The sequence below is a fragment of the Salminus brasiliensis genome, chromosome 6 (assembly GCF_030463535.1).
Source record: "Salminus brasiliensis chromosome 6, fSalBra1.hap2, whole genome shotgun sequence".
Classification (NCBI taxonomy): Eukaryota; Metazoa; Chordata; class Actinopteri; order Characiformes; family Bryconidae; genus Salminus; species Salminus brasiliensis.
Window position 1 is genome coordinate 45,913,245 of NC_132883.1, and position 15,974 is coordinate 45,929,218.

At 47.0% G+C, this 15,974-nt stretch overlaps 1 protein-coding gene across 1 annotated transcript in view; it reads left to right on the plus strand.

Moving 5' to 3' along the window:
* The window catches only part of lrrc75ba (leucine rich repeat containing 75Ba), a 38,188-nt gene extending 25,782 nt beyond the window's left edge, over positions 1–12,406 (plus strand). The window contains exons 4-5 of the mRNA XM_072682591.1: positions 6,330–6,675; positions 7,293–12,406. Of these exons, the coding sequence (XP_072538692.1) occupies positions 6,330–6,675; positions 7,293–7,532 (586 nt within the window). The 3' untranslated portion in view covers positions 7,533–12,406. The remainder of the gene's footprint in view (positions 1–6,329; positions 6,676–7,292) is intronic.
* Positions 12,407–15,974: the final 3,568 nt, after the last annotated feature.

Genomic DNA, 15,974 nt, shown 5'->3' on the forward strand with positions numbered 1-15,974 from the left:
ACAAACACAGTGCAGACAGAAACACGGTGCAGACAGACAGAAACACGGTGCAGACAGAAACAGGGTGCAGACAGACAGAAACACAGTGCAGACAGACAGAAACAGTGCAGACAGAAACACGGTGCAGACAGACAGAAACACGGTGCAGACAGACAGAAACAGTGCAGACAGACAGAAACACAGTGCAGACAGAAACACAGTACAGACAGAAACACAGTGCAGACAGACAGAAACACAGTGCAGACAGAAACACAGTGCAGACAGACAGAAACACAGTGCAGACAGAAACACAGTGCAGACAGAAACACAATGCAGACAGAAACACAGTGCAGACAGACAGAAACACAGTGCAGACAGAAACACAGTGCAGACAGAAACACAATGCAGACAGAAACACAGTGCAGACAGACAGAAACACAGTGCAGACAGAAACACAGTGCAGACAGACAGAAACACGGTGCAGACAGAAACACGGTGCAGACAGAAACACGGTGCAGACAGACAGAAACACGGTGCAGACAGAAACACGGTGCAGACAGAAACACGGTGCAGACAGAAACACAGTGCAGACAGAAACACAGCGCAGACAGACAGAAACACGGTGCAGACAGAAACACGGTGCAGACAGACAGAAACACGGTGCAGACAGAAACACAGTGCAGACAGACAGAAACACAGTGCAGACAGAAACACAGTGCAGACAGACAGAAACACAGTGCAGACAGAAACACGGTGCAGACAGAAACACGGTGCAGACAGACAGAAACACGGTGCAGACAGAAACACGGTGCAGACAGACAGAAACACGGTGCAGACAGAAACACAGTGCAGACAGAAACACAGTGCAGACAGACAGAAACACAGTGCAGACAGAAACACGGTGCAGACAGAAACACGGTGCAGACAGACAGAAACACGGTGCAGACAGAAACACAGTGCAGACAGACAGAAACACAGTGCAGACAGAAACACGGTGCAGACAGAAACACGGTGCAGACAGACAGAAACACGGTGCAGACAGAAACACGGTGCAGACAGACAGAAACACAGTGCAGACAGACAGAAACACGGTGCAGACAGAAACACGGTGCAGACAGAAACACAGTGCAGACAGACAGAAACACAGTGCAGACAGAAACACGGTGCAGACAGAAACAGTGCAGACAGAAACACAGTGCAGACAGACAGAAACACAGTGCAGACAGACAGAAACACGGTGCAGACAGAAACACAGTGCAGACAGAAACAGTGCAGACAGACAGAAACACGGTGCAGACAGAAACACAGTGCAGACAGAAACACAGTGCAGACAGACAGAAACACGGTGCAGACAGAAACACGGTGCAGACAGACAGAAACACGGTGCAGACAGAAACACAGTGCAGACAGAAACAGTGCAGACAGACAGAAACACGGTGCAGACAGAAACACAGTGCAGACAGACAGAAACACGGTGCAAACAGAAACACAGTGCAGACAGACAGAAACACAGTGCAGACAGACAGAAACACAGTGCCGGCACAGACAGAGCGATCGAGAGAGAGAGAGAGAGAGAGGGAGAGAGAGAGAGAGAGACAGAGAGAGAGAGAGAGAGAGAGAGGGGGGGAGCAGGGGGGCGCTGTGTGTTTGGGCGAGAGACGCCGCTGGAATGAACAATTGACAGACAGACAGACAGAAACACGGTGCAGACAGACAGAAACACGGTGCAGACAGAAACACAGTGCAGACAGACAGAAACACAGTGCAGACAGACAGAAACACGGTGCAGACAGAAACACGGTGCAGACAGACAGAAACACAGTGCAGACAGACAGAAACACGGTGCAGACAGAAACACAGTGCAGACAGAAACACGGTGCAGACAGAAACACAGTGCAGACAGACAGAAACACGGTGCAGACAGAAACACGGTGCAGACAGAAACACAGTGCAGACAGAAACACAGCGCAGACAGACAGAAACACGGTGCAGACAGAAACACGGTGCAGACAGAAACACGGTGCAGACAGACAGAAACACGGTGCAGACAGAAACACAGTGCAGACAGACAGAAACACAGTGCAGACAGAAACACAGTGCAGACAGACAGAAACACAGTGCAGACAGAAACACGGTGCAGACAGAAACACGGTGCAGACAGACAGAAACACGGTGCAGACAGAAACACGGTGCAGACAGACAGAAACACGGTGCAGACAGAAACACAGTGCAGACAGAAACACAGTGCAGACAGACAGAAACACAGTGCAGACAGAAACACGGTGCAGACAGAAACACGGTGCAGACAGACAGAAACACGGTGCAGACAGAAACACGGTGCAGACAGACAGAAACACGGTGCAGACAGAAACACAGTGCAGACAGAAACACAGTGCAGACAGACAGAAACACAGTGCAGACAGAAACACGGTGCAGACAGAAACACGGTGCAGACAGACAGAAACACAGTGCAGACAGAAACACGGTGCAGACAGAAACACAGTGCAGACAGACAGAAACACAGTGCAGACAGAAACACGGTGCAGACAGAAACACAGTGCAGACAGACAGAAACACGGTGCAGACAGAAACACGGTGCAGACAGAAACACGGTGCAGACAGACAGAAACACAGTGCAGACAGACAGAAACACGGTGCAGACAGAAACACGGTGCAGACAGAAACACAGTGCAGACAGACAGAAACACAGTGCAGACAGAAACACGGTGCAGACAGAAACAGTGCAGACAGAAACACAGTGCAGACAGACAGAAACACAGTGCAGACAGACAGAAACATGGTGCAGACAGAAACACAGTGCAGACAGAAACAGTGCAGACAGACAGAAACACGGTGCAGACAGAAACACAGTGCAGACAGAAACACAGTGCAGACAGACAGAAACACGGTGCAGACAGAAACACGGTGCAGACAGACAGAAACACGGTGCAGACAGAAACACAGTGCAGACAGAAACAGTGCAGACAGACAGAAACACGGTGCAGACAGAAACACAGTGCAGACAGAAACACAGTGCAGACAGACAGAAACACGGTGCAAACAGAAACACAGTGCAGACAGACAGAAACACAGTGCAGACAGACAGAAACACAGTGCAGACAGAAACACGGTGCAGACAGAAACACAGTGCAGACAGAAACACGGTGCAGACAGACAGAAACACAGTGCAGACAGAAACACAGTGCAGACAGACAGAAACACAGTGCAGACAGAAACACAGTGCAGACAGACAGAAACATGGTGCAGACAGAAACACAGTGCAGACAGAAACACGGTGCAGACAGACAGAAACACAGTGCAGACAGAAACACAGTGCAGACAGACAGAAACACAGTGCAGACAGAAACACAGTGCAGACAGACAGAAACATGGTGCAGACAGAAACACGGTGCAGACAGAAACACGGTGCAGACAGACAGAAACACAGTGCAGACAGACAGAAACAGTGCAGACAGACAGAAACACGGTGCAGACAGAAACACGGTGCAGACAGAAACACAGTGCAGACAGACAGAAACACGGTGCAGACAGACAGAAACACAGTGCAGACAGAAACACAGTGCAGACAGAAACACGGTGCAGACAGAAACACGGTGCAGACAGACAGAAACACAGTGCAGACAGAAACACAGTGCAGACAGAAACACGGTGCAGACAGACAGAAACACAGTGCAGACAGACAGAAACACAGTGCAGACAGAAACACGGTGCAGACAGAAACACGGTGCAGACAGAAACACGGTGCAGACAGAAACACAGTGCAGACAGACAGAAACACGGTGCAGACAGACAGAAACACAGTGCAGACAGAAACACAGTGCAGACAGAAACACGGTGCAGACAGAAACACAGTGCAGACAGACAGAAACACGGTGCAGACAGAAACACAGTGCAGACAGACAGAAACACAGTGCAGACAGAAACACAGTGCAGACAGAAACACGGTGCAGACAGAAACACAGTGCAGACAGACAGAAACACAGTGCAGACAGAAACACAGTGCAGACAGAAACACAGTGCAGACAGAAACAGTGCAGACAGAAACACGGTGCAGACAGAAACACAGTGCAGACAGACAGAAACACAGTGCAGACAGAAACACAGTGCAGACAGACAGAAACACAGTGCAGACAGAAACACGGTGCAGACAGAAACACAGTGCAGACAGACAGAAACACAGTGCAGACAGAAACACGGTGCAGACAGACAGAAACACAGTGCAGACAGAAACACGGTGCAGACAGAAACACGGTGCAGACAGAAACACAGTGCAGACAGACAGAAACACAGTGCAGACAGACAGAAACACAGTGCAGACAGAAACACAGTGCAGACAGACAGAAACACAGTGCAGACAGAAACACAGTGCAGACAGAAACACGGTGCAGACAGAAACACAGTGCAGACAGACAGAAACACGGTGCAGACAGAAACACGGTGCAGACAGAAACACGGTGCAGACAGACAGAAACACGGTGCAGACAGAAACACAGTGCAGACAGAAACACGGTGCAGACAGAAACACAGTGCAGACAGACAGAAACACGGTGCAGACAGAAACACGGTGCAGACAGACAGAAACACGGTGCAGACAGAAACACGGTGCAGACAGAAACACAGTGCAGACAGAAACACGGTGCAGACAGACAGAAACACGGTGCAGACAGAAACACAGTGCAGACAGACAGAAACACAGTGCAGGCAGAAACACGGTGCAGACAGACAGAAACACGGTGCAGACAGAAACACGGTGCAGACAGACAGAAACACGGTGCAGACAGACAGAAACACGGTGCAGACAGACAGAAACACGGTGCAGGCAGAAACACAGTGCAGACAGAAACACAGTGCAGACAGACAGAAACACGGTGCAGACAGAAACACGGTGCAGACAGAAACACAGTGCAGACAGACAGAAACACGGTGCAGACAGAAACACGGTGCAGACAGAAACAGTGCAGACAGACAGAAACACAGTGCAGACAGAAACACGGTGCAGACAGAAACACAGTGCAGACAGACAGAAACACGGTGCAGACAGAAACACGGTGCAGACAGAAACACAGTGCAGACAGACAGAAACACGGTGCAGACAGAAACACGGTGCAGACAGACAGAAACACGGTGCAGACAGAAACACAGTGCAGACAGAAACACGGTGCAGACAGAAACACAGTGCAGACAGACAGAAACACGGTGCAGACAGAAACACGGTGCAGACAGAAACACAGTGCAGACAGACAGAAACACAGTGCAGACAGACAGAAACACAGTGCATTTCTAATTCATTAATAAACCCTTCCTCACTACTTTAGGAGTGCCCTTGGAGAGACGAGTGATGGGTGTTGGAGAGCTGCATGGCTGTTATATGTAGTCACTATTCTTCAGCAGTAGTAAGAGTAAGGACATGGTCACTGTAGCAGTAGAAATAACCCAGTGCTTATTTTCAGCTGCACTGAAATCAGAGGAAATAGAGGTGTTTCCACTATTAATCTTCACTGCTGCATTTACTTGATTCTTGAAGCTGGTCAGCTCTTGACCAGAGTCTGGTGGTTTACTAGCATGACCATTCTGGTTGACCAGCTTTACCAGCCTAACCATGCTGGTCCATTAGCTTTAACTTACCAGACAAAGGCAACACAGATGGAATAAATCCGTCTTTGACCCATCCGTGCAGTGAACACACACTAGTGAGCAAACACACACAGTGCCCGGAGCAGTGGGCAGGTTCAAGGGCCCAACAGTTACAGCTTGCCAAGCCCGGGTATTAAACCCACAACCTTGTCATCAACAGCCCGGAGCTCTAATGCCCCAGTATGACCAGCTTGACGACCAGCTAGTCCATTAAACTCTAATGTAAACGTACGCTATGTTGGTAAAGGGCTGGAAGAGTGTGTGCAGGATGTTTTGTTGGATCTGCTGTTCTGGTTATACACCCCCCCCCCCAAACACACACAGTGTGTCTGAATGGGACAGACACATAGTGAAAGTAACAATAGTACCTAATTCCCAGCTCGCAGACAGAGTTCACAATAGAGCCGGAAATAACCCTCAGCACTGCTAAGCAGTATCCCACCCCCACCTCAGTGCACACACCGCTAACACCTGAGCACTGCCAACACAGGGAAAGCCAGCCTGCCTGACATGTTCATGATCAGTCTCTAACCCTAACCCTTAACCCTAACCTTAACCCTACACTCAACCCTAACCTTACCCCTAACCATTTTAGGGTTAGGTTTTAGGGTTAAGTCAAGGTTAAGGTTAGAGTTAGGTGCTAGTCCTTACAGAATAACACAGCTGATAACGGTCTCTTTCCGTCCTCTTTCCAGTCTTAAAACCAGCCTACAGAAGAAGCTCTGCAGCGACTCTGTGGACCTCTCCGGCATCCCCCTGTCGATGCGTGATATACGGCATGTGGCGTATTATCTCCAGACCAGTGGTGGCGCCGTGATCTCTGTGGACCTGAGCTTCACCGAGCTGCGGGACGAGGGGCTGCGGCTGCTCCTGCCACTCCTGATCACCCTGCCCAAACTCACCACGCTGGCCCTCAACGGAAATCGCCTGACCATGGCCATCATGAAGGACCTGACAGAGGCGCTGAAGAACCCCAAGAGCTTCTCCTGTCTGGCCTGGATTGACCTTGGTAACAATGTGGACATTTTCACCATGCCTCAGGTACGACTACGACGAATGTTGACTACGAGAGCATTTGTGCTACTGTTTCTGTCACAGCAACTTAGACAACAAATGTTTTGGCAACAATAAGTAATGTAATTTATTAAAAAATAAAAGCTAAGAAAATATATCTATAATGTTCATATGATCCACATGCTCACTCTGACAGACTGTAATACACTACAGGAAGCGTAGGGGGCGCTCTATAATGCTCTATAATGATCATATGATCCACACGCTCATTCTGACAGACTGTAATACACTACAGGAAGCGTAGGGGGCGCTCTATAATGCTCTATAATGTTCATATGATCCACACGCTCATTCTGACAGACTGTAATACACTACAGGAAGCGTAGGGGGCGCTCTATAATGCTCTATAATGTTCATATGATCCACACACTCATTCTGACAGACTGGAAGCGAATGATCCACACATTTTTTCCACTGCTAAAAAGTATATCTTTACAATCTTCTTAAATGTAACTAGATCAAAGGTCTCTGAAATAAGATCAAAACAGGGATCTAAAGTGATCTAGAAATGAACCTTATGATATTTGGATAGTGATATAATGACAAAACATGAATTAGAGTGATCCTGTTTGTGCTCTCTACAGCCCCTCCTGGTGGCCCTGAGGCGGCGGTGCAGCCTGAAGAGCAGCCTGCCCACCATCTATGAGTACACTGAGGGGCAGCCCTACTGCTACCGCATGGAGAGCTCCATAGAGGAGCCCAGCCACTATGAGGAGGAGGAAGAGGACGACGAGGACTTGGATGACAAGCTGGATCTGGAGCAGTGGAGCATCGGAGAGCAGAAGAGTTCTGGGAGCTTCACCCTGCACTACTGTGAGAGGTGAAGGACCCCCCCTTTGACCCCTGCAGTGTTACCCTACGCTGGGCGAGAGACACAGGGAATAAATGAGACCATGAGAGGGAGAAAGAGAGAGAGAGAGGTCTCTTTCTGCATTAGATCTCCCAAACCGTGAGCACTGTTCACCCTCTTGTCCTTCACTGTTGCTCCATGAGTTAAACCCGTCCCCCCATCGTGGCTTTGTGTGAACCGACACCATCACTTTCACAGAGCTGTGGGCTCCACATGGGAGCTAGCGGGACAGCTACGCTAGGCTAAGCCTCTGAGCACAGCACACAGTGACACGCAGGCCTGAACTCACCGTTTTGGCAGACGATGCTCCTCGGCGCAGGGTGAGGGTTCATTGGAGGGAACCAAAAGGAGTTTCGAAGAGGGTTCCCCACTTCTCTCGCAAAGAGACCGTGACGGAGGACGTAAAAAAAAAACGAAAATTAAAAAAAAAAAAAAAAATCCCAAAGTGTTTCAGAAAGAGTGGGTTAGCTTGATGAGCTGAGGCATCCCGGCGGTGTTTTTCAGGGTCTGAGCATCCACACACACATTTATCTAAGGTAGGGCTGCTGATGGTGGTGGTGGTGGAGGTGTTGGTGATGGAGGTGGGGGGGCTGTTTGGTCAGGTTCGGCTGTGTTTTTCAGGGTCGGGTGGCTGAGGCCGTCTCTGCCGCAGCAGACCGGCCCTATCTCACCACTGTGTGCTCTGCTAATCTCCCAACAAAAGCCATGAGACCAGCTCAACAAACCGCACGACCCACCCTCCGTCACGTGACCCACGCAAAACTGCTAAGTCAAGACTTTTGCTTTTTTTTCCACCCCCTTTCCAAAACGCTCACTTGTGAATACCCACCCATCACTCGTGTCGTGTCGCTGTCAATGATGATGATACAAAAACATAGCGCTGCTGTGATGCCGGGGGGGCGGTCTTCTTTGTCGTCTTCACGTGAAGGTCGCTAACAGTCCCTCTCCACCAGACCTGCTGTCACCGCTCACCACGTTAAGACTAAAGAAGAGACTCGTTCAAGGAACAGTCACAGTAACCTTAGGGCTTCTGTGCAGCTCATCCACTGCTTTTGACGTTCTCCACCTGCAGTTGCAGAAAAGACGCTCGATTAAAGACTTCGGGAGTTTGTGAAATTAACCTGTTGGGAGGGGACAGTTCACATAGAAACGTGTTTGGGAGAAAAACTTATTAATATTATTAATATTGATCATTTGACACAATCTGATGATACTATATCACTACTTAAAATTAGCCTACCTTGATCCATGGCTAACTTTAGCCTCAGTAGGTTTGGATACTTTAAAAATGAACAGTTTAGAAGAACCGCATTAAAACCAATGATCAGCTTATGTTGAGTTTCCTCACCACTATTTAAACTAGCATATCTAAAATTAGCTTACCTTCACTTTAAACTAGCCTCAGTGGGTGTGGACACTTTAAAATGGGACAGTTAAACTCTTAGACACTAGACAGTGTTTTAAAGAAAACATAAATAAACATATTTTCTATAATGAGAATCTGGCTAACATTAGCATGGAACCTTTAAAATGGGGCAGTTCGACACTATTTCGCAGTAAACATTAAAAACCACCGTCATTCCTCCCTGCTGTTGAGTATATGTTGAGTTTGTTCAGCACTATCTAACCTAGCTTACCTACAGTTACCTTCCCTTCCCTGTAGCTAACGTTACCCTGTGTAGTATAAAAGAGAACAGTTCAAATAGAAACCTCCTTTTATTACATAAACTTTAAAATATTGGTCATTTGTCGATATTTGATCTGCTTTCCGAACATTCGTTTACGCTGAGTTTGTTCCCCACTATCTAAACTATCCTGGCTAAGATTAGTGGCTAACATTAGCCCCAGTGGGCGTGACCTTTTTACAAGGGGACAGTTTAACACTAATATTGAAGACAGACATCCGGAACATCCATCATCTGTCCCTGTTGTTGAGTGTGCGTTGAATTTCTTCCCCACTGTCTTAACAGGTCTTCCTGAAACTAGCTTACCCTGACCTGCGGCTAACCTGAGCCTCGGAGGGGGTAGACGTTTGAAGAGGAGGCAGTTAAACACTATTATGAAGAAAACATTTGGGACTCGGGTCATTAGTCAGTATTTGACCTGCGTTTTGGAAGAAGACCAGCTTAATTTGACTTGGTTCACTACTTTCTAAAGCGATATTGCTATTAATAATATGCTAGCTAGCTGTTTGTGATGCACTTATAACCAACTACATACCATAATCTACCTAATGTGACAAGTCTACCCCTCAGTGTTTCAGTATTTGTATTATTTGTATTTCTGTAGGTCTTTGCTCGTCTCTAAAGGAGGAGCAGGGCTGCTGGGTATTAGTAGCTAAGCTGAGACATGAAGGAGTATTAGTGCGGTACTTCTTCTAGCTGTCTTAACCCTTTAAAGCTCGGTACTCTGAAGCTCCCGCTGGTTCCAGACCAGACTGAAGGCCGATTTAGAGCGTCTTGCTAAGCTAAACTGGCGTTTGAATTTAAAGATCCCGCATTTCTTGATATTTTAAGAACCAAAAACTCTTTATATGTGAAAAAGTCTTTATATGTGACCGCTGTCCAACCTCGCTTTATCACTTACAATTTACACTTCTGTACAAAGCCTTGTATCTCCATTATTGGCATCCTTTCTCCATGATGTGAGTCTGACAGTCGTTCTTCATACTGTATCCAATAGAAATGCTCCAAAATCTCTTAAAATGAAGAGAATCTTCCACAGTGACTTCCACTGAGTTAAGAAGGCTTCTTCCTTCTGCTGTGAAGCTGCTGCTGTTCTGGACAAGGATTTTCTGATGCTCAAAGCGACTGTATGTAAATACACTCTATTCTGATTGACTGCCCTTTTTTGCATCTCACTTTAACAACCGTTTTCGTGAAGGACGTCTTTGTGGTACGCTTCAACACTTCAGAAACTTCAGAAACTGAAGGAAGGTGTGAGGAAGGTGAGGAAATGTGCTTTTCCAGGTGTTTTTTATTCCAGGGTTTTGTTTTGCTGCTTCCAGGAGGAAGCTGCAGATGATTGCAGGGCTGTAGTTTAAGCTGCTGTGCTGAAGCCTCTTGTCTTGTGTGTGTGTGTGTGTGTGTGTGTGTGTATTAATATGTACTGGTTTAATGTTGTCTCTGTGTTGTTACTGGTCTCGTTGTTGGTCCTGCTGTGAGGGTCGTGTCCTCAAGCTGCTTTACACCAAACTCGGGCGTTTACAGGACTGAGCAATAACTGCAGCGCACTGCAAAATATGACATGGTGAGAAAAAGATCATAAATCTGGTTAAAATGTCTAATATTTTTCATTATGAGATTGTCATAAGAATATAAACATATAAGCTTATACTTATTATACTATTATAGTGTAAAAAAATGCATTATAAATCTAGTATACTTTTTAGACCTTTGTACTAGAGCTCAGCTGAGATCAGATAATGAGATCAAATATTAAACTCAGCTTTATTGATTTTATTGACTGTAGAATATTATATATTATATATTATAAGGTTTGTTTCGGTAGTAATTTTAATAAATTATATCAATATATTTTTTATTTATCTAATTATAAATAAATATCTATAATATTCTTATAATAATCTCATAATAAGATTGTTATAATATTAGCATTATTAACTAGATTTAAGGTTATTTAAATGTTGTTTGCAGTGTATGTTTATCATTGTTTCAGGACGATACTCTCCTTTAACATCTTCTACAGCACTGACGATACGGAGAATGAACTTTCCATGGATGTTAGATGGTTGTTGTTGTAGCCCTGTGTCTACATGACCCCTGAACAATAATGAACACTTCTGCGTACTATAGTGTGACCAAGCCCTCATCAAATACTCACCTATAACCAGCATAGTGATGCACCTGAGATCACCGTGCAAACTCACCTGTGTCACTGTAGAAACACACGCTGAGCTTCCTGCCCTACACAGCGACGGGGCCGATGTGCTGCTACTGTTTCCTGGGATCAGTTATAAGCTACTGAAAGGGAAACTCCACCTACTTTTCTAAATTCTCTGCATAATTAAACAGATCTCATGAGTTCTACAGTGGAGGTTCTAGATAAGCTCCCCCAGTCAGAGCGGTGGTTCTACAGTGGAGGTTCTAGATAAGCTCCCCCAGTCAGAGCGGTGGTTCTACAGTGGAGGTTCTAGATAAGCTCCCCCAGTCAGAGCGGTGGTTCTACAGTGGAGGTTCTAGATAAGCTCCCCCAGTCAGAGCTGGAGTTCTACAGTGGAGGTTCTAGATAAGCTCCCCCAGTCAGAGCTGTGGTTCTACAGTGGAGGTGAAGGGAAGCAGACGTCTGAAGCTCTAATAAAAGCTCCTCACAGAAAGTTCTTCACCTAATGGTGATGAAGACGCTGCCTGATGCCTGAGACACGGTTCTACCAGAGTTCTGAGAAGAGTTCGGCTCTAGAACCTGCTTTTAGAACCAGATCATTAAAATGGTGGAGGGATACATGCTGCAGGGTGTAGTGCAGCTACAGAAAGTAGTCCCTAAAGAGAACTGCATTAGTGGAGATTCTCTATTCACTATTTTACCTTCATCATCATCATCATCATCATCATTCCATATAAAACTCAGAAGACTCGTGTAGCTGCACTGGTGGGTTTGGATAGGAGATAAATTATGGGCTGTATCTGTGTTGTTGTAGTCATGGCGACCGACACCTGCTTCCATTCACCTCCACTGAGTTCTGCAGGGATTTTGAGAAGTCTGTGGAGTTCTCCTCTGAAGGCGAGCCAGGCGTGTGCTCTAATTGTGTTTGTGTTCATTTGTATAGAGAACTTGTTTTGTGTTCTGTGTTCGAGCATCATCTATTAATCAATACTTTATAAGACTGTTATAAAGCCTCTTGAGTAATAAAACTGCTTATAATCAAATAAGCTGCTTCTGATGTTTTTATTTTTAATTTCTGAAGATTTACAGATTCTCTCTGTTCAGAAACACAGTATGCAGTGTGTGTGTGTGTGTGTGTGTGTGTGTGTGTTCTGGAGGAGTGTGTGAAAACTGTTTAAAGTGTTTTTGGGTGTAAAAGCTCCCGGTTGGTTCCCGCTGTAGGAGCTGTTCGACCCCCTGCTGAAGCTCTGATTGATGTGTTTGGGCCAGCGTGGGAGTTCACCAGAGGGAATGTTTTTTAGGCAGGAAATGAAAGTAGCATCTACCACAGCCTGATTAGAGTACACTCACATACACACACACACACACACACTATATGTCCAAATGTTTGTGGACACCCCTTCTAATGAACACATTAGCTACTTTAAGCTGCACCCATTGCTGACACAGCTTGTCTAGTCTCTGTAGAGAGGAAGTACTGCCAATAGAATAGGACTCTCTGGAGCAGATCAACATCATGACCCTATTGGCTCCATGCTGCCTAATAATGCCAGGCGTGGACACACAGCTGTACAGAAACAAGGGTAAGTCTTCAGGGGAATCTGCAGAAATATCTGATTGGTGGTAAAGTTTGTAGACAACGTTGCAAATTGAAGACGAGAAAATGTCCAAAAGCCTCTACTGGAACCAGTTCACTGCCCTGTATCCAGCCCCCACCATCCTGAACACCCCCCTGCTGAAGGCCTGAGACCCCAAGGCCAAAGCTGGCTACTTGGGGCCGTGCTCTCTCCGTGGTTTATTCAGCACAGGTTTGTGGGGTTGATACTAAGGTTTGCTGAGCTGCCACTGTTGGACCCTTAATCAAGGCTGTGCACTAGGGGGCGCTGTAGTGCGACAGACCCTTGCTTGCTAAGCTGGGACATTTTTATTTATGATCTTTTTTTTATTACATTTTCAGTGTTATTGTTGGACTGTGAAGGATCTCAGAGAGGCTTCTCCCCAGGAGCCTCATAGACTATAATTCATCCCTGATCCTGGGACCTCCTTGACTTGGGACCACTTCCTAAAACCGTCTTTGTGAGCTAATGCTTATGGCTGCTGATTGTTGCTGCTTAGAGGAGGCCATGGCTGCTGATTGTTGCTGCTTAGAAGGATCTATCTCTGGCGTCATTCGGCTTATCTAATCTAACAGAACTTGCCACAGCTTGCTCTCATTGCACAACTATGGCTTCTGACTCCAGTGCAGTAGTCAGGAAACCATGGCCTCTGTGTTCTCACATGTTTATGAGGTCATTACTGTGAGCAGGTTCTGTTTACAGCCTTCACCTGAACCGAGCAGATCCACAGATCTACAGAGGGAGGCTTACAGCGGAGTTAAATGGAGGAGTGCTGTCCTCTGGTGGTCAACTGAGGCACCAAGGCAACCGTTGTTCTCTAACAGTATATTTATTACTGTACTTTACACACTGCTTGACCCAGTTTGAGGTCAGACGCAGAGCAAAATGAAAGTGGACCCTCTCCATAGACCTGCTGCCACACCAGTCCGGGCTTATTGTTGACCATAGTCAGCAGCACAGGGAATCTACTGTTGCTATGGGAGTGAGTAACATGAGTAACCGCCTGTATGTGTTCTACAGCGCTGGAGAACCCACTGACTGCTTAGAACCCACAGGTTCCACACGCAGGAGAGTGAGAACTGATATATGTAAACAGGCTCTGTCCTGGTTGGCTGAACCTCGTTAAAGGAGCTGAAGCACTCAGAGAACTGCAGTATGAGTGGGCAGGGCTAAACTGTGGTAGGCTGAATAGGCGGAGATATGTAAATGAGATGTGTTTATACATAACATCGGGTTTGTCGGGGTGGGTTCAGTACTGCCACTGTTGGGCAAAGCTGTCGCACAAGCCACTGCATGGCTTAATAGCAACCGCTGCATGGCAACACTGCCATCTAGAGTCCGGATCGTGCTCATCAGCCTCTCAGTTAAAACAGGTTGGTCATGATTTGCAGTTTCTGTGTTCAGGACTGTTTGATCTGTGAGCTCGGATCACTGAGAGCTCCTCCTGCTCCTGAAGCCCCGACCCTGATCCTGAAAATCCACATTCCATTAAACTGACAGAGCTCCGAGCAGCAGCTCTCTCCACCTCCTCCACCTCCAATCACACACACCTGCACCGACCGATTACACAGAACCACAGAGATCAGCCCGGACGGGATCTTCATCAGAACACCCCGGATCAGACGGACACACGGTAAGAGGAGCAGATCTGATACTGGTCACCGCTGTACTGGTTACTATCTGATACTGGTCAGGCAGGACGCTCATTACCTCTCTGTTAAACCCAGAGCGGAGCTGAGTGAGGTGGAGCGGACAGGTGGAGCAGACAGGTGGAGCAGACAGGTGGAGCGGTGTTTATGAGCTCAGGTCTGCTCTTCTGGACGGATTCCTGCATGAAGATCAGCTTCAAATTTTATTATTTATTATATAAAAACACAGAACAGAGATCCGGACCCTCTCTACGGTGACGACGTCCAGGACTGGATTCCACTGAAGAGGAAAGGTCAGATTAGGTGAGATAAGGTGAGATAATGTGAGACGCTTCAGTCTACAAACTGATACTTCAGCTTCCTCATAACTCTTCATTTTTTCTCCTGCAGCAGAATGACGGACAGGCCGGCGTCCCCCAGCTGTAGGTCCGAGGGGAGTGGCTGGTCATTGGATCAGCCTGTTAACTTTAAGGGGGGGAAACTCCTGGAGTGTAGAAGGTAGGGTAAAGCTTGGAGGATCATGGGAATGTAGATGATGATGGTCTGTTGTAACGGTCCACTGTGACCTAAACTCTGTGTTCTCTCTTGTAGTAAAAAAGTGGACAGGCCCGACTCTCCCAGCTGTGGGTCCAAGATCAGTAACTGGTCCAAAGATCAACCCAATAACTTTAGAGAGACGGAACCTGTGGACCATAAAAGGTAGAATAGAACAGTTCTGTTGTTTAGCCCCACCCATTCAGCCTACAGCAGTTTAGCCCCACCCATTTAGCCTACAGCAGTTTAGCCCCACCCATTCAGCCTACAGCAGTTTAGCCCCACCCATTCAGCCTACAGCAGATTAGCCCCACCCATTCAGCCTACAGCAGTTTAGCCCCACCCATTCAGCCTACAGCAGCTTACGTGGATGGTCGCTTGTCTCTGCCGGTGCTGATCAGCGTGTCTGTGTGTTTTCTTTAAAGCAGAAATGGGCGCAGGCCACGCTCTCCCGGCCGCAAGTCTGCGAGGAGCGCCGCGTCCGTACCGCGGCCTTATGATACTGTGAGGTAAATATGAGCAGTGGGAGAGTCTGGTGCTGTGACTTGATCTACAGCCAGCATCCAGGAGCTTCATCCAGAGTCTGTCTCAACAGACCAACATGTAGGAAGAGCAGCTCATCGCTGTCACTCAAAAACCTTGCATCTCCATCTCTGCTGTTTCTCTCTTTTCTTCATGATGTGAATCTGCAGCTGTTCTTTACACTGTATCAGAACTTCATGATGAACGGACCAATAGAAACGCTCCAACATGACTCTGAATAAAACCTTCTAC